Source organism: Phyllostomus hastatus, unplaced genomic scaffold, assembly GCF_019186645.2.
Source record: "Phyllostomus hastatus isolate PE091 unplaced genomic scaffold, TTU_PhHast_1.1 phas_scaffold_93, whole genome shotgun sequence".
Classification (NCBI taxonomy): Eukaryota; Metazoa; Chordata; class Mammalia; order Chiroptera; family Phyllostomidae; genus Phyllostomus; species Phyllostomus hastatus.
This window is the reverse complement of record NW_025334042.1, coordinates 15,248,175-15,270,909: the sequence shown is the minus strand read 5'-3', so window position 1 is coordinate 15,270,909 and position 22,735 is coordinate 15,248,175. Positions and strand designations below refer to the sequence as shown.

At 46.6% G+C, this 22,735-nt stretch overlaps 3 protein-coding genes and 1 non-coding gene across 6 annotated transcripts; 2 read left to right on the top strand and 2 right to left on the bottom strand.

Annotated features, from left to right (window-relative positions):
* Positions 1-807: 807 nt before the first annotated feature.
* On the bottom strand, positions 808-4,209 carry METTL1 (methyltransferase 1, tRNA methylguanosine). 3 transcript variants are annotated; one of them, XM_045829587.1, is made up of 6 exons: positions 3,843-4,209; positions 3,027-3,190; positions 1,935-2,119; positions 1,729-1,842; positions 1,482-1,583; positions 808-1,332 (listed from the first exon to the last, which is right to left on the bottom strand). In XM_045829587.1, exons 1-6 carry the CDS (start codon positions 3,929-3,931, stop codon positions 1,177-1,179), a joined length of 810 nt encoding a protein of 269 aa, XP_045685543.1. In that variant the 5' UTR covers positions 3,932-4,209; the 3' UTR covers positions 808-1,176. The 3 variants fall into 3 exon arrangements, with proteins under 3 accessions (XP_045685543.1, XP_045685544.1, XP_045685545.1); XM_045829588.1 differs by having other exon boundaries at positions 1,729-1,800; XM_045829589.1 differs by lacking the exon at positions 1,482-1,583.
* A 222-nt stretch (positions 4,210-4,431) lies between these two features.
* On the top strand, positions 4,432-12,282 carry EEF1AKMT3 (EEF1A lysine methyltransferase 3). The gene is made up of 3 exons (XM_045829590.1): positions 4,432-4,710; positions 4,840-4,951; positions 10,142-12,282. Exons 1-3 carry the CDS (start codon positions 4,534-4,536, stop codon positions 10,531-10,533), a joined length of 681 nt encoding a protein of 226 aa, XP_045685546.1. The 5' UTR covers positions 4,432-4,533; the 3' UTR covers positions 10,534-12,282.
* A 185-nt stretch (positions 12,283-12,467) lies between these two features.
* On the top strand, positions 12,468-22,484 carry TSFM (Ts translation elongation factor, mitochondrial). Its single transcript, XM_045829586.1, has 6 exons — positions 12,468-12,628; positions 12,846-13,019; positions 13,795-13,923; positions 15,396-15,518; positions 19,958-20,045; positions 21,906-22,484. The coding sequence occupies exons 1-6, from the start codon at positions 12,530-12,532 to the stop codon at positions 22,310-22,312; spliced, it is 1,020 nt and encodes a 339-aa protein (XP_045685542.1). The 5' UTR covers positions 12,468-12,529; the 3' UTR covers positions 22,313-22,484.
* On the bottom strand, positions 19,670-19,798 carry LOC123813139. Its single transcript, XR_006784655.1, has one exon. It is a non-coding gene; the product is annotated as a small nucleolar RNA SNORA25 (small nucleolar RNA).
* Positions 22,485-22,735: the final 251 nt, after the last annotated feature.

Here is a 22,735-nt window from a genome sequence, read left to right as displayed (position 1 = left end):
GTCCAATATACCCACCACTTCTCCGGGGAGCCAGACCCTTAGCCCATTCTCAGGAATTCCCCATCCTCCAGCTCCTCCGGGAAGGGAAGCAAGCTAGGAAGAGGAACAGCTGTAGCTGTCCCCATATTCTTGGCTCATCAGGCTGCACCTATGTGAGCAGAATTTTCTTGCATTACCACATCTCACCCACCTCCTGGACCTGACACTGGGCAGAAGGCAAGTGAGTTCATGGGCTAAAATGGGTCCTGAAGCCTTCATCTTTGTTCCTTGTGGAGGTCTGTGGGTGGTGCTGTTAGGTAAACAAGCCCTGTCCTAGCTATGGGAATTTGGGGCTTGCGGAGCAGAAATGAACTTGTGCAAATTAGAGAAGTTCAGAGATTTCTCTGGACTGCTGGGCACAGCAAGGGATAAATGAGTGCTCGGAATCTCCAGCTGACTGTCTTTCCCAGGGAGCTTTGTAGTCTGCAGCCCCTTTCCACTTTTAGCCTCAGAATCCTCCAGTTTAGTTTTCTGCTCCTTATTCTCCCACCCCCCCCCCATCAGTCTCTGTGCCAGCCAGTCAGCTCCAAAGTTCTGGAATAGGAGGTCAATATGAAAAAGGAGGGTCTCCAACCCACACCCTCCCTGGGGCCCTTCAGAGACAGCCATAATAAAAGGAGCACAGATTCCCCAGGTCAAGTCTTAGGCAGGGAGAGGATGGGAGGCACCTGATACACATTCTAGCCTTCCCTGAGAAATAGCAGCAGGGCATGCGCCCATGCAAACGTTATTCCCAGGACTGCAAAGGGCACACAAGTGGACATGTGATTTGAGCCTAGCAGGCAGTTTAGTTGGACAGCGGAGAACTGTATTCCTCACTTGAGACAGAGATCCCAGAGGGAGAAAGAAGTGCTAATGGAGGGCAAGACCCCACACCCTCCCAAGCGGTCCCTTCTGGTCCGAGGTCTTCTGACCTTCCTGGTCAGCTTCCTCTGCTTTCTGAAAGCCATAGAGGGTCAGGAAGGTGAGAGGAAGCAAGGATATTTGTGAAAACCAGGGTTTGGCCTTGGGCAGTTCCCCAACTTCTTTGAGAGACTATTGCCTCTGAGCCCCAACAGTCTCAGCTGGGAAGGTCCAGGGGGCTGATCTTCTTTCTAGTTCCTGGAATACGGAGTCCAGATAAAGCAAGGTAAGCAGTCAGTGACCAGTAGGGGTAGGATTGGGGGTCACCGCCTGGAGGGTGGGATCCTGTATTCTTCGAAAGATGGCTGGGAAATTCTTTCCTCCGTTGCGTAGAACTTTCTTTCCCTCCTCGGTTGAGGTGCCCAAATGTCCAACAATGGGGTCTTCACTCTGAGAGAAGGGTCCAGTAAGTTCTCGCCCACCTCTGGCCCCAAGACTCCCATCCCATCCTCTTGTCACTGAGCTGGGTTCAAAGAATATTGAACCACTCTCTGGAATGGGCCTGTGTCTTCACAATTTCCTGTAGGCCCCCAACTTACCAGCTCCTCCACAGGTACACGCTCAAACAAGGGGTGCCCTTCAAAATGCGTACACATCCATTCATGTAGTTCCAGCACATCGGTTATAGTATACACTAGCCCCTGAATAGGCAAAATCGGGGGTAGGGGGAGGAGAGGGCTACATGCAATTGAGCAGTGAGATAATGGAATGTACTCCCATTGAATTCTTAGCGTAAGGTCCCTGAAGAGGTCACTCACCCCACCCTCCTTCCCACTTTCAACTCACCCCAACTCTCAGCACGTAGGCATATTCTGCCAGCAATGTGGGACTGATGATTCGCCACTTGTGCTTTGTCCGCTTGAAATGTGGGTCAGGGAAGAGGAAGAACATCTTTGTCAGCTGTGAGACAGACATGCATTGCCTGGGTGGTGAGAGTCTGGCCTCCATGTCTCACCTTCCTGCCAGCCTAATCCCCCAGGGCCCCTCCCCACCTGGCCCTTGCAGAAGAAGTTGGGAAGGTGTTTCATGGCATTGCTACGGAGACAGGCGATGTTCTGGAAGCCACCTCCAGGAGCTGCTCGTAGGGCTCGAATCCGGTCCTGTACATAGTCTGAGACCTTTACCCGGATCTCCAGACCCAGAATCAGCGTGTTTGGGAACAGCGGTGACAGTTCCACTAGGCACAGAAATAGGAATGGAATCATTGACCTCATACTGCAGGAACTTCAAAGGAGTCAATAAAGGAAAGGAAACCTTAGTTTGCAACCACCAAAACAGGAATGGCAAGTGTGGGCAGAGAAATGTCTATACGGATGCTTCTACGTTGGAGAAGGTTGGGGAGATTCAAAAATTGTCACCAGAACTGGAAGTGGGAGGGCCTGGGAATACATGTATATCTGCAAATGCTTTAATGTTCTTACACATTCTCTCATTTAATACTCTTGGTGCTCTGTGGTAAGTTGTGAATATGAGGAAACTGAGGGTCAGAAATGCTTAAGGTCACAAAGCTAAGGAGAGAACTGGAACTTGAACCAAAGTTTCTGCCACCAAGTATCACACTCTTCATCTCCGTCATGCCCTCATCTCTTGGAGGAGAATTAAAAATAGAGAAGTGGCTCAGCAAGCACATCTGGGGCAATATAGACAATACAAGAGGAACTCAACAACAGGAGAGTGGAGCAGCAGGAATGAGCTCTGGTGAGGAAGGGGGGAGTGGTGGAATCCCTGAGAAAGTCTGTTCAGGATCACTGGCCACACTGGCTAATCTCTGATGCTTGTGCTTAACAGCTCACTGACCCGACACTTGGCAGGTGAAATGGCTCACGTAGTGACTGGAGCCAGGGGCAAGGCCAGACTGGACAACCTAAGTTCTAAGAGGCATTTGAGGCAGCCCCCTCCCTTCTCCAGGGCAAAGGCCACAGACCCAGAGTAGAGGGAAGGTGGAGACACTCCACACTGACGTCATAGCACCAGTGTTGGGTCCGAAGGGGAAAGGCCAACTATGGCCCCCACCAAACTGCTGAGGTGGCAGAATCTAGGCACTGCTTCGCCCTGTCCAGAGAAAGGGCCAGACAGAATGTTACCTAACAGGCCACCATAGCCACAGCCTATGTCTGCAAACTCCACTTGGGCCTGAGCTCTCTTTTCTTTCTTATCCTTTGGATCATCATGGCTCAGATTTTGAGTCAATGGAGCGAAGAATTCTGGGTATAACTCAGACCAATCCATCTCCTCTGGCTTCACAGGGCTGTTGGAGAGAAGACGTGAGAAATATGAGAAAGCTGGCCATACCAAAGCAGAAGTGGTACTTCATGTGCGTGGGTGGATGGTAAGAGTGTTAAGTAGTTGCGAGGGTGTCTCAAAAATTCTGCAACAGCGGGCCCAGTGCCCTCTGGGAGGCAGGCAAAGTGGAAACCACCCTGTGAATCACAGGCCCATCATGAGGCCCATGATTGCAGACCAGCCCATCTCCGTAATTTGGGGTTGATGTGACTCTGGTTGGGCACAAGTTCCCCTTCTCCCACAGAGTGGCTGTCTAAGGCACTGGGATGTTACTTTGTTCACGTGCTCTGCGCGAAGAGGATGGAGTAAGGTGAGGGTAGGATTGGGTGTTTGTCTTTTTATTAAATCCGACAAAGGAAACCTTAAGTTGTAAAGAGCACTCTGCCGCCATTACTTCAGTCTCAGCAACAATTTTTCTCCAGCCAGTCTTGCACCGCCTCGAAGACTTGGCCAGAACGCCACGCCCCCGCCAACCCCGCCCACTGCCAAACGCACCGGACCCTGCCCACCCTCCCGGGGCTATCCTGTGCTTTCCCAACCGTCCCAGTAAGATCGCTCTCCGGGCGGCTTTGGGCCATTCTGAGTATTCCGCCCTCCTTCCTGCCCTGCTCACTCACTAGCGCAGCGTATGGTCCGCCATGGGATTGGAGTGAGCACGTTGTCGATAGTAGCGCTTCTGCGGCTGCAGGGCCTGGGCTCCCGCCATGGTCCTCCGCGGGATCGTCTCCACCGAACTCACGTGGAGACCGCCGTCTGCGGCGCACAACGATGACGCATCAAACAGACCCCACCCCTTAAAGACCCAGGAGAGAATTCCGCGGGCCGGGCGGGGAGGACCCGAGGGGGCCGGTGCGGCGAGGCGCCTCGGCCCCGTGAGTGTGGAACCCGGGTGGCCACACCGGAACCGGCACCCAACCTCCTTCCACAGCCTGCGTCGGCCAGCCTGGGTCACCGTCCTGGGTGCAGGAAGCCGTGCATCACGCAGGTAAAAGAGGTCTGGAGACCCCACTTCCTACAGTAGAATTAAACCTCGCGCCGCTCCCCTCTTTCCCGATCTCGGACAGGACTGCCGGGTCTGATCTGCCTGGTCTGGGGTGAGTCCTGTCGGGTGTGGGCTGGGGACCGGAGCGGGAGGTTGGCTCCTCATTCCACCCCCAGGAAGTCAAACTGGAGGAAGGAGAGCGAACTCAGGGAGGCGGGGCTCGGTGCCACGGGGCAGCCGAGGCGGCCCGAGGTCCCCCAACCCCCGTCCAGCTCCAGATCCGGGATCCCAGGGCCGGCTACCGCACCCCGAACTCTCTGGGCCAGATGGGGGATCTTCGTCAAGATCCAGCCTCCGAGCCCGAATCGGTGTTCCCGAGGGAGGTCGGGCTCTTCGCTGACTCTTACTCGGAGAAGAGCCGGTTCCGTTTCTGTGGGCACGTACTGAGCATCACGCAGAACTTCGGGTCCCGCCTTGGGGTGGCAGCGCGCGTGTGGGATGCGGTGAGGAGTGGGTGGCCCTGGGCGAGGATCCGCGGGAGATCCAGACCCCAGACTCTCCCTTTGCCATATGGAGCTCCCCCGCGACTGTCTCCCACACACCCCCCCCGCCCCTCTTTTTTTCTCCTATAGGCTCTGACCCTGTGCAACTATTTCGAAAATCAAAATGTGGATTTCCGAGACAAGAAGGTGATCGAACTAGGCGCGGGGACCGGCATCGTGGGGATCTTGGCGGCGCTGCAGGGTGCGTGAGCTTTGTGGCGGGAGAGGGTTGGGGGAATGGGTGTGTGGAGAAATCGTCACTTTTTGGATTCTTGAGATTGGGAATGGTTTGGGACCTGAACAACACCTTTTTTTCTTTTAACAAACTTTTTTTTCTGTCTGCTTTGTGTGGCAGGCAGGGCTCATTGGCTGTCAGAGCCCGCAAGGTCGTTTATTTGGGAGCAGGATATAAAAACCTGGTAGGCCTTAACAAAAGAAATGTTTTGTGTGTGTGAAAGTAACTTGTGGGTATTAAATCCTAGTGAAGGTTTTATAACTTTATTATGAGTATTTTTTTTTTTTTAGATTTTTAAGGTTTTGATCGCTTGGGAGAAAGCTTAAGAGTTTCTGAGGGATAGGATGTGTTTTGTGGGAAGTAGGGTAGGAATTAGGTACCACACACTTGGGAAAGGAAAAGGTAAAAACTTTGCTTCAGTTTTTGTCAAGAACCGAAAACTACAAAGGAAACAGTTCCTTAATTTATAATCCGATAGTCAGGCAAAACCTTGCACAGGAAACACTCATTTAAAAACACTTACGATGTCATCTCCCTGGAAATGCAAATGAACATGTCCTGGTTTGGAGAGACATGACTAGGTTAATATTCAGGGATATCTTCCCAGAGGCAGGATTTTCTCATTCTTCTATTAATTTGGCCAACATGTATTTGGAATTTTCTGTGTGCCAGGAGTCATGCTAGGTCATTAAAATACAAGTAAGACAGATTTCCTCTCCTCAAGGAGCTCATGGTCTAGTGGGGAAGACAGGGAGGGTGTCACAGTACAAGAACCCTGGTAAGGTGTGCACTGCGCCTGCAGACATACTTTGGCCATGTCTCCCTTGACTCCTTGGAATCCAAGGAGAAGATCTGTCAGGAGGGAAAGAGGTGAACAGTGTGAACTTAGCAGGCTCAAAAGGGACTGAAGGAGTGTCAGCAGTAGTTTTCCATGAAGGATAGGTGAATAAGAATTGGGCAGTTATGCTAAAGTGGGAGGAGGGCAAGTAATATGGTTGGGAACACCTACTTTCACTTGCTCCTAGGCTGGTTTCTCCTCCTTTGAACCCTGTTCAGCTGCCAAGCCAGAAGTGTGACTGTCATCTTGTTCCTTACCCTCTCCCCTCCCATCCTAGCAATCAGCCAATCCTATGGGTCACGTGTCCTTAATGCTCCCCCAGTTGTGTACTCTTCCCACCATCTCTAGTTCAGGCTGCTGCCATCTCTTCCCTGGATTTTCATGAGAGCTTTTAGATGGGGAAGTTTGGTGTCCCCAGACTTGACTTTCCCCAAACCTCAGACTTCCCCATCGCAGTGAATCAAACCACTGCCTAGTGGAAAACCTAGAAATCACCTTGGACACATTTCGTTTTCTCAACCCCATACCCATTATTCAGGTCCTATTGATTTTATCTCCTATCAATCTCTTAAACCTCATGTTTTTCTGTGCACACTGACAGCTCCCCAGCCCATGGCACCACCATTATTGGCCAAAACTGCCACAGTTGGTCAAACTGGTCTTCCTGCTTTGACTCCTTTTCACCCCCGAGACCTCTGTCCGTTCCACCTAGCAGTCAGAGTGATCTTTTTAAAAATGTGACTGGAATCACCTGCCATTCCATCTTTCAGTAGCTTCTTGTTGCTTTCAGGATAGAGCTAACATGTTCAACATAGCCTCTAATGTCCTGCCTCCCTCTCTAGCCTCTTTCTGTACCTCTCCCTCCCCTTCCTGTATGCCTTGTGCTACCTATTACCCTTCTTTCAGTTCCTCAAGTCTGTCCTTTTTTTTTTTAATTTATTGATTTTGGAGGGAGAGAGAGGAATAGAAAGAGAAAGAGAGAGACCAATTTGTTGTTCCATCCATTTATGCATTCACTGGCTGATTCTTGTATGTGCTCTGACTGGGGATTGAACTCACAACCTTGGCATATTGGGATGATGCTCTAACCAACTGAACTACCCAGCCAGGGCCTCAAGTCTATCTTGGTGTTCCCTTCCTTGGAGACTTCACACAGGCCACACTCTGTGTCTGAAATCCTTGTACAGCTGGTTAATACATATGCATTCTTTACTGCTCAGCTCCACATCACTTCCAAGGGAAGGCCTCCTTGACGCAGCCATTCCCAGGATAGCTTGGGCCCTCCTAGTATATACACAACTGTGCTGACTGGTTTCATTTTAAATGTGTTGTTACTAACTGCAGGTTCATCCTTAAGTGCTACCCAGCTAGCTTATTACACCTCCCTCAATCACTTATTTTTTTCTCCTAAACTTCTGATTTGTACCTTCTTACCCTTCAACCCTCCAAATGCTTCCTCTCTGGTCTTTACTCTTAGCTGGTGACTTTGTTTTCGATCTCTTCTGATTGCTTCTATTTTCTCATAGAAAAAGTCCACATATTCCTATCAGAACCTCTGCTCACCTAACCTCTGCGTCTGGGCCTGTGTGCTGCCTTCTCTCCTGCTGTGTGTGTACCATGACTGAATGCTATGCTCCTAGCTAAGGTCAAGCCCTCCACTTGTCAAGAGAAATTAAGCCTTCTCATCTACTCCAAGACATTATTCCAGCAAACACCTCTCCTCCCACATCTCTCATGCATTATCAGATTTTCCTTCTCTCTGATCATTCTCTCTGTGTGTATAATGCACATAAATACACTGCAATTTCTCCTACTTCAGAAGAACTTTACATCCTACTTATCTCTCCTGGTACCATACCATTTCTCTTCTACAACAAAATTCCTCAAGGGTTCCTCTCTTCCTATTCTTTCCTCAATCCATATCAAGTAGACAGCTCTGCCCCCACCCCATGTCCCATCCACTCCAGCTGTTCTAGTCAAAGCTGTGAGCTTCACTTTCAACTCCATGCAGTTAAACACAGGAGTCAGTTATGAGCCCACCTTTCTTAACTTTGTAGGATTTGGCATTCCTTCCTCCTTGAAGCATTTCCTTTGGTTTCCAGGGTACCACACTTCTAGTTTCTGCCCACCTTGCTTTTCCATTCTCCTTTGTTGGTTTCTTTTCATCCTCACAACTGGAGATTTGAGTGCCCCAGGGCTCAGAAGATGTGCTGTGAGCCCTTCCCTTTGCTGTCTGCAGTCACTCCCAAGCAGTCCCATCATGTCATGGATTTAAATACCCTTTCTATGCGGACTTGTCCTTCTCCACCTCCAGACTTGTTTGTGTGACCTCCTGCTACTTGGATAGTATGTGCTTGTCTGATGGACATCTCACACTTAATGTATCCAGAGACAAACTCATGATCTTCCTGTCCAGTCCTGCTCCTCCTAAGGTCTTCCTCATCTAGATGAATGGCAATTCAGTCTTCCAGTTGTCAGGCCAAATTGGTGCCAGGCTCAATTTCTCTCTAATATTTTGTATCTAATCCGTCAGCAAATTCTGTTGGCTCTACCTTCAACATATATTCAGGATCCAACCATTTCTTAGACAGACATTGCTACTGCCCTGGTTCAAACCACCATCACCTCACTGGTGTCAGTGCAGCTACCTCCTAACTGGTTTCCTTGCTTCTGACCCCGCCCCTCTGCTGTTGGTTCTCATCCCAGCAGCCAGAGTAATCCTTTAAAAGCGTGACTCAGTGTATGCCATTCTTCCATTTAAAATTATCCAGTAGCTCCTTATCTCACCCAGATGAAAAGCCAGATTTCTTATAGTCTCCTGAAAAGGCCCTGGTTAGGATCTGGTGCTCGCTTTCATCTCCTTCACTTACTCTGCTCCAGCTGCAGGCCTTCCTGCTGCTCCTTAGGCCTGCCAGGTTCACTCCTGCCTCAAGGTTTTTGCATGCACTGGTCCCTCATTTGGTCATTTTAGCCTGAAATGTCCAAGTGGTTTGTTCCATCACTTCCATTAGGGCTTTGCCCAAACTATCTCCTCAGTAAGGGTTTCCCTAACCATCCCACTGAAAATTATATCCTCTGCCTGTCCCTCAAGCCGTTCTTCCTCTCCTTCCCTGCCTGATGCTTCATTCAAAAGAGCACTTATTACCATCTGATGTACAATGTATTTTATGTGTTGCGTTTGTCGTCCCTTTCTTGTCACCAGACTGTAAGTTCCATTAGCAGAGGGATTCTCATCTAGATTGGTTTACTGTGGTATTCTCAGCACCTGGCATATAGGCACATAATAAATAGGAATGAATGAATTCTTTTTTTAAAGATTTTATTTACTTATTTTTAGAGGGAGGGGAAGGGAAGGAGAAAGAGAGGGAGGGAAACATCAATGTGTGGTTACCTCTCGTCCACCCCCTGCTGGGGGCCTGGCCTGCAACCCACTCATGTACCTTGACTGGGAATCAAACCAGTGGCCTTTGGTTTGCAGGCCAGCATTTTATCCACTGAGCCACACCAGCAAGAACTGAATGAATGAATTCTTAATGGTCATCATGGTTATGATTAAAGAGTTTTGCAATACTTAGTGTGTCTCTGCCTCTCGGATAACTCTAGAAAGGCTGAGGTTTTTTCTTGCTCACCACTGTATTCCCAGAACTTAGATGCTCAATACATGTATTTACTATGTGAACGAAGCTTTCTGAGATGCTAATATGGTTATCTTCACCCCCTACTTCTACATTTAAAACCAATTGCCCTCAGTTCAGGATCAAGCCCAGCTCTCTTTAGCATATCAATAATCATTTTTTCTCTTTACTCTCATGTCTTGACACTTTTCTCCTCCCTTCCACATATCTAAGGTCCAGCCTTCCTTGAATACTCCATGCTGTCTCACCACCAGGCCTTTGTACTCCCTGTTCTCTGCTTGGAAAGCACCACCTGACTAACTCTGACTTGTCCTTTAAGGCTCACTGAGGTCACATCTTCTGGGAAGCTTTCCAGACTCCTGAAAGCTGGTCTGTCAGGAAGGGGTGGGTGCATAGCCCTTCTCCAGCTTAGTGCCTTCCAGGCTTCTGCTGACATGTGACTGTTGTGTTTTGAGCAGAGGGGTTGAAGATTAGCTCAGAGAGAATGTTGATGTTGTAGAATGTAGAGTAATGAGAATGGCAGTGGGTAAGATGGAGGTTAGGGCAACTAAAAGCCAAAGGGTGGACTTTGGTCTGTCAAGACATTGTCCTCAAGGCCTTGAGGTCTCTGAACCTTCTGGGCAAGAGCTGAGACCCCTTTGTTGGTCCCACTGACTTGCATTTCTTCTCCTTCCTCTTTCTCAGGGGGGGATGTTACCATCACTGACCTGCCCCTGGCCCTAGAACAGATCCAGGGCAACGTCCAGGCCAATGTGCCAGCTGGAGGCCGGGCCCGGGTCTGTGCCTTGTCCTGGGGGATCGATCAACATGTCTTCCCTGGCGACTATGACTTGGTGCTGGGGGCTGATATCGTGTATCTGCAGCCCACCTTTCCACTGCTGCTGGGGACCCTCCAACACCTGTGTGGGCCCCAAGGTACCATCTATCTGGCCTCCAAGATGAGAGAGGAGCATGGGACAGAGAGCTTCTTTCAGCACCTCCTGCCCCAGCATTTCCAGCTGGAGCTGGCCCAGCGGGATGAGGATGAAAATGTCAACATCTATAGGGCCAAGCACAGGGAACCAAGACCTGCTTGATGTCACCCTTCTCCGAACTCCTTGTCTAAATGAAGAAACGGCCATATCTTCAAAGCCAGGAACATGAGGACCAAAAAGGATGGATTTCCCTTACTTTTCTCTTTTCTCCTTCCCTCTTAGTTCTCCCAGATACTTTTGGGTTGATGCAGGGAGGTGCCTGCTTGCTAGGAATCCTTGAGCCCCAGCAGCACTGGGTTAGAGCAGAAAGGAAGTTCCCGGCTCCTGTTCTCAGCAAAGGATGATGGGAGGATAGCCAGGGTTTTCAGTAGGGAAAGGGAAGGTAAATGGGATGCGAGAGCAGTGACTGCAGAGAGACTGTCGTTGATCACTTCCAGTCCTGTTGTCTTTTTATACAGAATAGATTTTTTTTTTTGCCAGATTCTACTGGAATATTTTTTATCCTCACCAAAGGGCATTTTGTTGTTGTTGCTGATTTTAGAGAGAGGGGAAGGGAGACAGAGAAATATAGGTGTGAGAGAAACATCGACTGGCCGCCTTCTGCACACTCCTGGACCAGGGATCGTATGTCCCTGGACTGGGGATGGAACCCACAATCTATGTATGTGCCCTGACCGAGAATTGAAGGAAGACGGTCCAGCCAACTGGGCCACACTAGCCAGGGCTCTACTGGAATATTTTTTAAAGGGAAAGAAACATGAGCATTAAAGATCTCTTCTGCATCCAAAGAACGCAGGCTTTTTGTTTGGGTTTTGGGAAGTAAGAAGTCCCAGACCACTCACTTCTTGCTTCTAGAGATACTCTGGTGGGATTGTGGCTCTGACTGGGTCAAGTCCTCCCAGGCCTGGAGCTGGGGATAGGCAGCAGAGCTATCCTTTGGCCTGTAGTTTCTTCATCCTTTTTGGAGTTGGGGCCTTGATCACTAAGTACTAGGTTGTTCATTTGATTTTTATCTAGGTTTCCAAGTCCTGTCAGCCCTTCCTTCCCAATGTGTTTTGCCTTCACCTCTTTTCTCTTCCCACTGTAGTAACTCTGGTTGGGGCTATCCTTACTCCTTGGGCCACATATCACTTCCTCTGGCCTCCAGGCCTCTAACTCTTGTGATTTTCTAAAATCAGCCCTGATTACCTTCTGCTGTTGCCTACAGAAGCAAGAATAAGCTCCTCTGCTTGGTACTCAGTCTATCCTGTGTAATCCCAAATTACCCTTGATTTCATTTCCTACTGATTTCTAAAATGTGTTGCAACCTTGGGCCAAATTATAAAAGGTCTATTCTTTGTTCCCTAAATGTACACCAAGATTCCCTGACTTCTTTCTTCATTCTATTTGATGATTCCCTTTCTGAAAGGTCTATTTGTGTTTGTCAGAATCTTCATTACTCTTAGTCTTTATTCTGAAAAAAAAGCTTTTTCTGACCCTTATGTTTGGATGTGATTTCTTTCTCCTTTAACATCCTTTAAATGTTCATCTTATGAGACTTACCTTATCTTGTGTAGTCAGATGTCTGCTCCCTATTTTCTCACCATTAGATTACTTTGGAGCGTAGGGCTGTGGTTTGCTTATTTCTAATTCCCTGAAGCTTTGGCACAGTTTCTGGCACACCGTAGTGTTCAACAAATAGCTTGCTCATTTAAACAAGTATTTATTGGGTTTGTTGACGGGACCGAGCCCCCACCTCCCTAGGCAACCCCTGGCAAATTTCTGGATCCATCCACCTACCTCACAATTTTGTCTTAAGTCAAAAATGGTTAATGAATATGAAAGAGCATTGGAAATAAAGAAACGAAGTGTTACCGCAGGTCTCGTATTGTTATTTTGTGACGACTTTGCCTCATGGTTTCCTATTTCACCCGGGAACAATTCTGCCTCCCAGCTCAATAAAGCCAAGCGAGGGAGGAGAGTGGGCTCCCTCCGGCCGGCAGGTGGCGATATCCCGGTTCGGCACATTCCGGTGGAGAAGTTTGGCCCCGCCGCCCTGCCGTAGGCCGGTGGCCTCAGTTGCGTGCCGGCCCCGCGGCAGTTTGCGGCGGCCGGGGAGATGTCGCTGTTACGATCACTGCGCTTCCACCTCTTCGCGCGGCCGGGGAGCTCCCCGGTGAAGGGTCTCGGTCCCTGCACCGACGTGCTTTCCTTGCAGGTCTCCCGTGCGCCCCTACCTCCGACTCCCTTTCGGACTCCGTCCCACCCTCCCCCCCCACCTCATTGCCTCTTCGCGGTCCAGCTCCCGTGCGCTGCCTTTCCCCCTTGCCCGGGGCCCCAGTCCCTCCTGAGGTCGCCTCCACGCGCACGTGCTTTCTGCCCCGGAGCGCCTCGCTGCGTTCTGCTTCTCATCCCTTTCTTCTCACCCCCTCCAGGCAGGGCCCCTTCCGCTGCAGTCGCCCCAGCTATGGCACACATTTCACGCAGGGCCCTGGCTGTCTTCCTCGGCCTCCAGCAAGGAGCTCCTCATGAAGCTGCGGCGAAAAACAGGCTATTCCTTTGTAAACTGCAAGAAGGCTCTGGAGACTTGTGGCGGGGATCTCAAACAGGTGTGTGGGAGGCCGGGAATGGAGCAGGGCGGGTACTAGGGCCGAGTCTGTCTCAGGGAGATTGCTGTCTAGTATTCCTAAGGGCTGACCTCTACGTACGATTCTGACTTAAATGACCACCCCAGCCTCTGACTCCGTGTAAAGAGGAAGCAGTTGACTCAGGATCCCAGGGTTAACAAACCTTATTCCATTTTGCAAACTGTAATGCTGTTTCCTGCGGCTTGGAGCTGAAAGGGCTGTGTGAGCTTTGGAGTCACACAGACCAGGACTAAAATCATGGTGCCCTCCCACTAACCCTGTGACCTTGGACACCTTACTTAATCTTTCAGAGGTGCATTGTTCTTGTAAATGAAAATATTACTGTCTGCTTCATAAGGTTGTTGTGAAGATTAAACTTATCCAAAGCACCAGGTAGAATTTGGCATTTAGTGGTAGGCTGCCAGTATAGGGGCATCAAACTCATTTTCACCGGGGGCCACATCAGCCTCTCCTTGCCCTCAAAGGGCCGAATGTAATTTTAGGACTGTATAAATGTAACTACATAACAGTTAAGGGAGGGCTCGGAGGTGCTCTGGGTAGAAACAAGGTGGAGGGCTGGATTCGTCCCATGGGCCTTGTGTTTGCCACCTGTGTAGTAAATGATAGATTACTTCAGTTTCTATTATGGGATTGAAGAGAAGCAGAAGGAGTCAGGGGACCTGAACATATTTTAGAGTCCCATTCAACTTTAAATTCTATAACTTTGTCATCTGCCCTGTTTCTTCTCAATTTATAGGCAGAGAGCTGGCTCCATGAACAGGCCCAGAAGGAGGGCTGGAGCAAAGCTGCCAAGCTTCATGGCAGGAAGACTAAAGAAGGCCTGATTGGGCTGCTGCAGGAAGAAAACACAACTGTGTTAGTAGAGGTGAGTTGTCAGAATTCCAGATACCATGAATGGCCATTCCTGTGGCAAAAGGGCCATCCTTTCATTATAAGGCTTTGTGGTAGATTCTTTGCTTTTTTTTCTTTCTTTAAAGATTTAATTTTTATTTGTAAAGGGAGGGGAAGGGAGAACGAAGGAGAGGGAGAGAAACATCAATCAGTTGCCTCTCTTATACGCCTCAGCTGGGGACCTAACCTGCAACTCAGGCATGTGCCCTGACCAGGAATCAAACATGTGACCTTTCACTTTTGTGGGAGGGCTCCCAACCAACTGAGCCACACTGGTGAGGGCTCTTTGTGTTCTTAAAGAAGAGGTGTTTGAGCCCTGGCTGGTGTGACTCGGTGGATTGAGTGCTGGCCTGTGAACTGAAGTGTTGCTGGTTCAATTCCTAGCCAGGGCACATGCCTGGGCTGCAGTCCAGGTCCCCAATAGGGGACGTGCAAGAGGCGACCACACATTGATGTTTCTTTCCCTCTCTTTCTCCTTCCCTTCCCCTCTCTCTAAAAATAAATAGAATCTTAAAAAAGAGGAAGAGGTGTTTGAGAACCATAAAGGGTAGTTGAGTTTAAACCCATGAGACCACAATTATTAGCTGTGGATTCATTTAAGTTTAGAAATGCACATATGTGTTGATGAGAAAAGGCCTAGCAGTCTGGAATAGTACTTCTAATTGTGAGTTTCATGTAGCCTTACACCTTGGAACTGATTGCTTCCTGGACTACTTTGATTCTAAAGCTAGGAATTATATTAATTAGTTGATGGATAGAGAGTAGCTGTTGTAGAGGTTTCAGGGCCACAACTGATGAAGAATCAGAAAGGTGGATTAGAGTTTAGAGTGAGAGAAGGAGATAAAATAAGCTGATAACAAAACTGGTTTGTACTTGGTGGAGGCTGGAGAATGAGTTGATTATGGCATGTAGCCATAGGCAAAGCGGCAAACTTGTAGTGAGTCCTTGGGGGACATTATGGAACCATCCTCTGACTGTACAGGCTGTTGCTAACTAAGGGACACAGCAGATATCATTTCATTCAGTTTTTGGTCTCAAGCTTGGAAGGAAGCTACAGGCTTAGAATTTTGGGGTTCTTTCTTTCTTAAAAGTTTCTTTTAGATATTTATTTATTTTTAAAGAGAGGGAAGGGAAGGAGAAAGAATGGAAGAAAAACATCAATGTGGGAAAGAAACATTGATTGCTTGCCTCGCACCTGCCCCAACCAGAGACCTGGCGTGCAACCCAGGCATGTGCCACCTGACCGGGAATCAAACTGGAGACTTTTTGCTTTGCAGGATGACATCCATCCAACTGAGCCATGCTGGCCAGGGCTAGAGTCATTTATTTTTGCTTTGTTGAATCTACTGCTTGTTTGTCAATACCTTGGTTTACTCTCCAACCTTAAAGTACTTTTGGAAACTATCAGTAAATAGCTTATACAGCAATATCAACTTATTCCTACAGGTAAATTGTGAGACAGATTTTGTTTCAAGAAACCTAAAATTTCAACAGTTGGTCCAGCAAGTAGCCCTGGGAACCATGTTGCATTGTCAGAGCCTGAAGGATCAGCTGTCCACATACAGTAAGGTGAGTTTTTGGGCCTCCAACATGCTGGGTTTGTTCCACCCTTACCACCCTGCCCCCCTGCCCCCTTAGGGTTTTTATTGTTCCCTTTTTTCAGACATTCTCAGGTCTCCCTTACTTCATGTCTCTGCTTAAATGTTACCTTTTTGTAGAGGTGTACCCTTCCTTCTGTGGCTCTATTACCTCAGTAAGTAAATTAAAAATCTGTGGTTTTTCACTTAACAATTTTTGTTACAGTGTTTATTGTATATTACATTTTTATTTATTTGTATGTTGTCGGTCTTTCCCAATAGAACACAAGCTTCATGAGGCAGGGAATTTGGCTTTTCACTACTGTGTCTCTGGTGAAAGAGAAGTGGGCCCAGCACTTGGTTGAGGCTCAGTAAATCTGTGTTAAGTGAATGAGTGAATGCCAGTGGGGTGGAGTCAGTCAAATCAGTGCAGATTTGTATGCAGGAATCTAGAATGACCTAAGGAAAGGATTCTCAAATAAAGATATTGGAGAAGGCCCAATTTAGGAAAATAAGGATATTCTTGTCTATCGAAGGATCGGGGAAGAAATGAGACGTTAGCCTTGATTCCTCCTTATTGTCAAGGCAAAAATGAACCAATTACTTACACAGTTTTTTTTGTTGTTGTTCAGTACCACCTTTTTTCTCCTTTTTTTGAGATTTCATGGTATATGCTAATTGTTACTGGCATTAAATGGTGACATTCTATGGAAAATCGTGTTGAGGTTATTTTTTATAATTATATTGAGTAGATGAGTCACTTGAACTATAAATTCAAGTTCTTTTTATTTTATTTATTTGTTTGTTTTTTAGAGAGAGGGGAAGGGAGGGAGGAAGAGAGGGAGAGAAACATCAGTGTATGGTTGCCTCTCGAATGCCCCTTACTGGGGACCTGGTCTACAACCCAGACATGTGCCCTGACTGGGAATCGAACCAGAGACCCTTTGATTCCCAGGCCTGTGCTCATTCCACTGAGCTACACCAGCCAGGGCTAAATTAGAATCTTGACTTTGCCAGTAACTCTATTTGTAACCCTGAACCATTCAGTTATTTTTATTGTGTTTCTGGTTCATTATCTGTAACAGGAGACTTTGGTTCCTTTAGCTTTATTTATTTTTTTCCTCTTTTGATCTTTAGTTTAATTTTTTAAACTTTCATTTTGGGGGGAAAAAATCAAACAGAAGTTGTCAGTATTCTACAGTAAACTATGGTGGGCTTTTATCTAGAGTCACCATTTGTTAACATTTTGCCTTACTTGTTTTATCAGTTTTATTTTTTTAAATCCTCACGCAAGGATATGTTTATTGATCCTAGAGAAAGAGGAAGGGGGAGAAAGAGGGGGAGTGGGAAGAGAAACAATGATCAGTTGCCTCCCTGATATGATCCTCATCAGGGGAGCAAATCACAACCTAGGTATGTGCCCTGACCAGGAGTCGAACCTGCAACCCTTTGGTGTATGGGATGATGCTCCAACCAACTCAGCCACCCGGCCTGGGTGCTTTATCAGTTTTTACATACATATTATCATGATTTCTAGTTGTCACGTCTGTTTAGTTTCCTTTCTTTGTCTTTTATTACATTGACATTTTTGTAGAATGTCCTTCAGTTTGGGTTTGTCTGATGTTTCTTCATAGTCAGACTCAGCATATAGATTTTTGTAGGAATAGTAAATCAACTCTCCTATACTCCTGTCAGAACATCATATCAGGAGGTACATCATAACTGTTGGTTCCATTGTGGATGCTGTTTCTGATCTCTTGGTTAAGGTAGTTTCTGCCACAGTCCTCCACTGGAAAGCTACCATGCTCATCTTTGAAATTAACAACTTATCTGTGTGGGAGATTCTTTGAGATATATAAACATCCAGTTTCCAAAAATCTTTACCAAATAATTTTAGCATCTGTCGATGATTCCTAGCAGATCAGTTATTACTATGATAATTGCATAATGGTTATTTCTCTAACTCTTGTCATTTCTTTTACATAAATTTTTTTTTTTTTAAACTTACCAGATTTGGTGGATTTTTTTTTTTTTAGATTTTATTTATTTATTTTTAGGGAGGGAAGGGAGGGAGGAAGAGAGAGAGAGAGGGGAGGGGAGAGAGACATTAATGTGCGGTTGCTGGGGGTTATGGCCTGCAACCCAGGAATGTACCCTGGCTGGGAATCGAACCTGGGACACTTTGGTTCCCAGCCCGCGCTCAATCCACTGAGCTACACCAGCCAGGGGTTTTACATAAATTTTGTTAGTGGGCATTCTGTGGTGAGAAAAAAAGACTTTTCCATTTATTTAGTACCAACATTGACTCATGGATTCTTACTTTATAAACAGGCTACAGTTCATTGTATAATCCATTATTTATCTTGATGCTCAAATTATCCCTGGATTCTTTTATATTTGTTTACTTTTTGGTATATGAGATATTCTGGGCTTATGTCATACTTTTCTTGCCCCAAACAATGTAATTGTTCACTCCTCTAAGGAGTCCTGATCCCTTTTAGTGGGAGAATGGTTTTTAGAAACCAAGATCTGGGCATTAGGTATTCTTATTCTACTGAGATGTCATTGCTGCTCTGTTCTTTTAGCAGACAGCTGGGTGTGTGTGTGTGTGTGTTTCAGTGCTGGTCCTGCACCACAGGGTTCTTCCTTTCCTTCCCCCATTCTGTCTTATCTTCCCTCTCTCATGGTGAGTACATTGCCTCCTAGCAACATACTTATTTATTCGATGTTATCTTACACACCAAATTGTTCCACAGTTACTGTACCTGACCACTGCACATAACAAACTTGCTTGGGAGTTCAAGATTTCTTTAATGTTCTTTTTCTTTTAAATGTTTTACTTATTTATTTTTAAAAAGAGGGGAAGGCAAGGAGAAAGAGAGGGAGAGAAACATTGATGTGAGAGAGAAACATCAATTAGTTGCCTCTTGTAAGCACCCCAACTGGGGACTGGACCCACAACCCAGGCATGCGCCCTGACCAGAAATCGAACTTAGACCTGCTCCGCAGAGTGATGCCCAGCCAACTGAGCCACACCAGTCAGGGCTCTTTGACGTTCTTTTTGTCTTTACGTTGAAGATACATGGTCGAAGGACTGTATTGAAAGTTACTTGGATTAGTTTTCTTTCCTCCCTCTGTTCATTTAATTTGTGTTAATTTAATTTTTGAATGTTGAATACATTAACAAGGTTCTGAAAGTTAAAACTATAATATACACACACATATGTCTTTACTCCCTCTTCTTGTCCTTCTATCCCCGTTTCTTATCCACTCCTATAGATAACCAACTTTATTGGTTTTTTGTTTTCCTTTGTCTTTTCTCTTTTCTTTTAAAATATTTATTTATTTTTAGAGAGGGGAAAGGAGGGAGAAAGAGAGGGAGAGAAACATCAGTGTATGTTTGCCTCTTGAGCACCTCCTACTGGGTTCCTGACCCGCAACCCAGGCCTGTGCCCTGACTGGGAATCGAACCAGGGACCCTTTGGTTTGCAGTCTGGCGTTCAGTCCACTGAGCCAGACTGCATCCACTGAGCCAGACTGAGCCACACCATCCAGGGCTATCCTTTGTCTTTTCACAAAAAAATAAGCACATTTGTACAAAGACCTCTTACAGAATGGTGGTATAATTTTTTATACTCTTTTAATTTGCTTTTTTCACTTAATATAGCCTGGAAATACTCCATAGCAGCTCATGGAACTCTCCTTTTTTTCCTTTTTCCCAGCAGCATAGCAAATCATTGTATGGCTGTGCTATGATTTATTCAACCAGTCTTCTTTCACGTTTAGGCATTTAGGCTGTTTCCAGTATTTTACGATTAGAAGTAATTGTTCATTGAACAATTGTGCATATGTATGCCCGTATTGTTAGAAGTGTCTTGTCAGGGTAAATCCCTAAAAACAGTATCACAGGATCAAAGGATGAAAGTGTGTGCACTTTTGTGAGCTGTTGTCCACGTCCCTCTTTTGGGTTGTGCCATTATGCAGTCCAACAAAATTTTATGATTGATAATACAAATATTATTCCTGATTTCTAGGAAACTATATTTTAAAAAGTTAGGCCAGATGATAGGAGTGGGATGGAATTGGAGGTGGTGTAGTGATAAAGTCTTTATAAAAATGGAACTGTTACCAATTTTTTTAAAATCTTACATCTCCTTGAGAAAACATAGCACTGCTAAGTGTCTATTTTATCCGATGGAGAACTTCACCTTTAAGTCTCACAGCATTAGAAACTCCAGGTTTTGGTCCCATAAGCTCTCTTTGAAATGACCTGTTGTTATCAATTGTTAACCTCCTTTGCTTAATGAAAATGTCATCTATGCTTAGTTGTCTCAAATCATTTTCTGAGCAATAGGCTATATTTGCCTAGTTTTTTAAAAAGTTGAGTAGCACAAAACTGATCATGTTCAATTTTTGTGTGTGTGCACGTAGGGCTTCTTGAACTCCTCTGAGCTCTCCGAACTCCCCACGGGGCCCGAGAGAGAAGGCTCTCTCAAGGATCAGCTGGCCTTAGCAATTGGTGAGTGTTTGTGAGGATTCTGGAAGCTGGAAACTAAGCACTGGATCTCTTTGTATCTTTGTATTCCTCCAAACCTAGATCAAGAATTGCACGCTCATGTGCCTGAAAAGGTTATAATGTGAGTGCGCTCCATGGGTTGTGTGTGAGATGTCGGGGAGCCATGGGGCCCTGACAGGCCCTGGCTCTGCTGAAAGGAGCCATCACTAAGCTCTCACCAGTTGTTACCCTGCAGGGAATGGGGTTCCCATGTTGGCAGAACTTTAATGTGTCTTTAAAAAAATTTAGATCTGTGGACAAAAATCTCAGTTTTTAGCAGTTTGCAACTAATTGAAATTATTTCCACGCTTGGCATGCATTACTATGCTGACCAGACAAAGCATGTCTAGGCAGCGATGCCTTGTGACTTCTAGTTGACTACTTCTCTCTACGCTATAGGGAAACATTTCACCTTCTTCATCATTTTTGGGAACTTGGTCTTTTTTAAAAAAACATCTGATCCTGAACTTGTGAAGGCACAGTCTTTCAGAGCCCGCTGGCTGTGGGAGCCATGCCAGGGTCTCTGTGGTGGGATTCGTGGGGGTTGTGCCTTCTTCCCAGGTGCCTTCGATGGAGTGGGGGAGGGGAGGCTGGGGTTTGAGATTGCTGGGAATGTGTTGCTCATCTGATATTTCCAGTCAAGGCATACGTTTTTATCAAGTCGTCCTGAAGTATGTATAATGTCTCAGTGAGTCATAGATAGGAAACCAGGCAGACAGCTGGGTATGGGGCTTATGAAGAAATTTTGGAAGAACTGGGTATTTCAGCCTTGTCAATTTCTGGGAATTAACTGTTGGGTAGATGCTTTGAGCTGTTGTAAGATTCTTTCTGGTTTCTGGATTCTCCCCTTTTGTGACTTTTAGATGTAAATTATGGCCAATTCAGGGACATTTATCCAGACCCCTTTGTTTATTCTCCTACCCCTTCCAACTTTTTGGCTTATTTCTACTTCTTTTAGCGGGTATAGCATTCTGAGAGAAAGGGGAAACTGTAATCTATTTTTGGTTCTCATAAGCACCTCTGAAAATGCCTTTTTTTCTTTCTTTTTCTTTTTCTTTTTTTTTTTTTTAATGAGAGGAAGTTAAAACTGTCAGATGACACAGGGTTTCGGATTTTCTGGGGCTTTTAGTTGTGGACTTTTCCCTGATACAGTGGGTGGTCAGGAGATGTCTGTGTCAGTTATGGCAACATTTGGGAGGAATGGTAATTCGGTGGGGGAAAAATATGTAATTGCTTTGGAGAGCCAAATTTTAATTCCCGCTGTGCCAGGTATTAGCAATGTAACCTGTACTGGTAGGTTATTAAGCTGTCTAAGCCTAAGTTTAATGACAGTAGCCAGCATTTGAGTGTTCACTGTGAGCCAAATACTGTAATATGCTTTTATATATATTGTTTATTTCTCCCAGTAATCCTGCTTTCAGGTTATTTGAAGTGGCATCATTTCCTTTTTACCAATGAAGACTCTAAGACTTGATAAATTAGTAAATGAGGTTATGTCATTAAGTCACTTGCCTAAGGCCACACAGCTGGTAAGAGGCAGAAGGGAGACCCGAGCCCAGGGTCTGGGTGGCATTATAGCCCATGTGGTTAAATGGAGCGTGCCTGGCACCGAGTTGGCGCTCCACAGAGGCACTCTCCATTGCCCCACCCGCTCCCCACACACACGTTTTCCTCTTTAAACTGAAGATCTGTCTCCCTTTTACAGCACATCACAGTGGAAATGCAGAGGCCTATCTCCCAAACTTGGCCAGCTCTGTGTGTGTTTTGGTACCACCACAGGCATCATATCCTGGAAGTGTGGTTTTTGTTTGTGTTTTCTTATAGGGAAACTGGGAGAAAACATGATTCTTAAACGCGCTGCATGGGTGAAGGTGCCTGCTGGCTTCTATGTTGGCTCTTACGTCCATGGAGCAACGCACAGTCCCTCACTCCACAACCTGGTGCTGGGGAAGTACGGGGCCCTGGTTGTCTGCGAGACGTCTGAGTGCAAGGCGAACCTGGAAGACCTGGGCCGCCGCCTCGGGCAGCACGTGGTAGGCATGGCCCCTCTGTCTGTCGGCTCCCTGGACGACGAGCCTGGGGGAGAGGCAGAAACCAAGATGCTGTCCCAGCCATACTTGCTGGATCCCTCTATCACGCTGGGACAGTATGTGCAGCCCCAGGGGGTGTCTGTGGTAGACTTCGTGCGGTTCGAATGTGGAGAAGGGGAAGAAGCAGCAGAGGCTGAATAGGTTCCAGAGACTTGTGGGCCAGGAAGAAATGTTTCTTCTTAGTTCTGAACATTACTACAAAAAGAAGTTATTTCCTAAGCTTCTTAAAACTTAGGATTTGTTTTTCATTTGAGTTTATAATGAAATTATACTTCATGGGTAAAATTATGAAATAAAATTGTTATATAATAAAGAGTAGAATCTTTTCCTTGTTTGCGTAATGCTGGGCTTAGCTTTCCGTGTCTTGCTCATGACGAGTTTTAGGAAACAGCAGGTGGGCCTTACTGCCGTGACCGACAGTTGTCTGGGCAGACGGGCAGCAACATGCGCCCGTCAGCAGAGCTTTATCATGGCGTCTCTACAAATTCTGACTCATCCTGTCTTTCTTCTGTGCATGGAGCTCTCTTGTGATGCCTTGGACTGTGCTTCTCTCCTGGAACATCC

Coding starts and splice junctions, on each gene's coding strand:
- METTL1 (XM_045829587.1), bottom strand. CDS start 3,931: ATGGCGGGAGCCCAGGCCCTGCAGCCGCAGAAGCGCTACTATCGACAA. Junction 3,191..3,842: donor GCGGACCATACGCTGCGCTA/GTGAGTGAGCAG, acceptor TCTCTCCAACAG/CCCTGTGAAGCCAGAGGAGA. Junction 1,843..1,934: donor ACTTCTTCTGCAAGGGCCAG/GTGGGGAGGGGC, acceptor TCTGTCTCACAG/CTGACAAAGATGTTCTTCCT.
- TSFM (XM_045829586.1), top strand. CDS start 12,530: ATGTCGCTGTTACGATCACTGCGCTTCCACCTCTTCGCGCGGCCGGGG. Junction 13,020..13,794: donor GTGGCGGGGATCTCAAACAG/GTGTGTGGGAGG, acceptor CTCAATTTATAG/GCAGAGAGCTGGCTCCATGA. Junction 13,924..15,395: donor ACACAACTGTGTTAGTAGAG/GTGAGTTGTCAG, acceptor TTATTCCTACAG/GTAAATTGTGAGACAGATTT.
- EEF1AKMT3 (XM_045829590.1), top strand. CDS start 4,534: ATGGGGGATCTTCGTCAAGATCCAGCCTCCGAGCCCGAATCGGTGTTC. Junction 4,711..4,839: donor CAGCGCGCGTGTGGGATGCG/GTGAGGAGTGGG, acceptor TTTCTCCTATAG/GCTCTGACCCTGTGCAACTA. Junction 4,952..10,141: donor GATCTTGGCGGCGCTGCAGG/GTGCGTGAGCTT, acceptor CCTCTTTCTCAG/GGGGGGATGTTACCATCACT.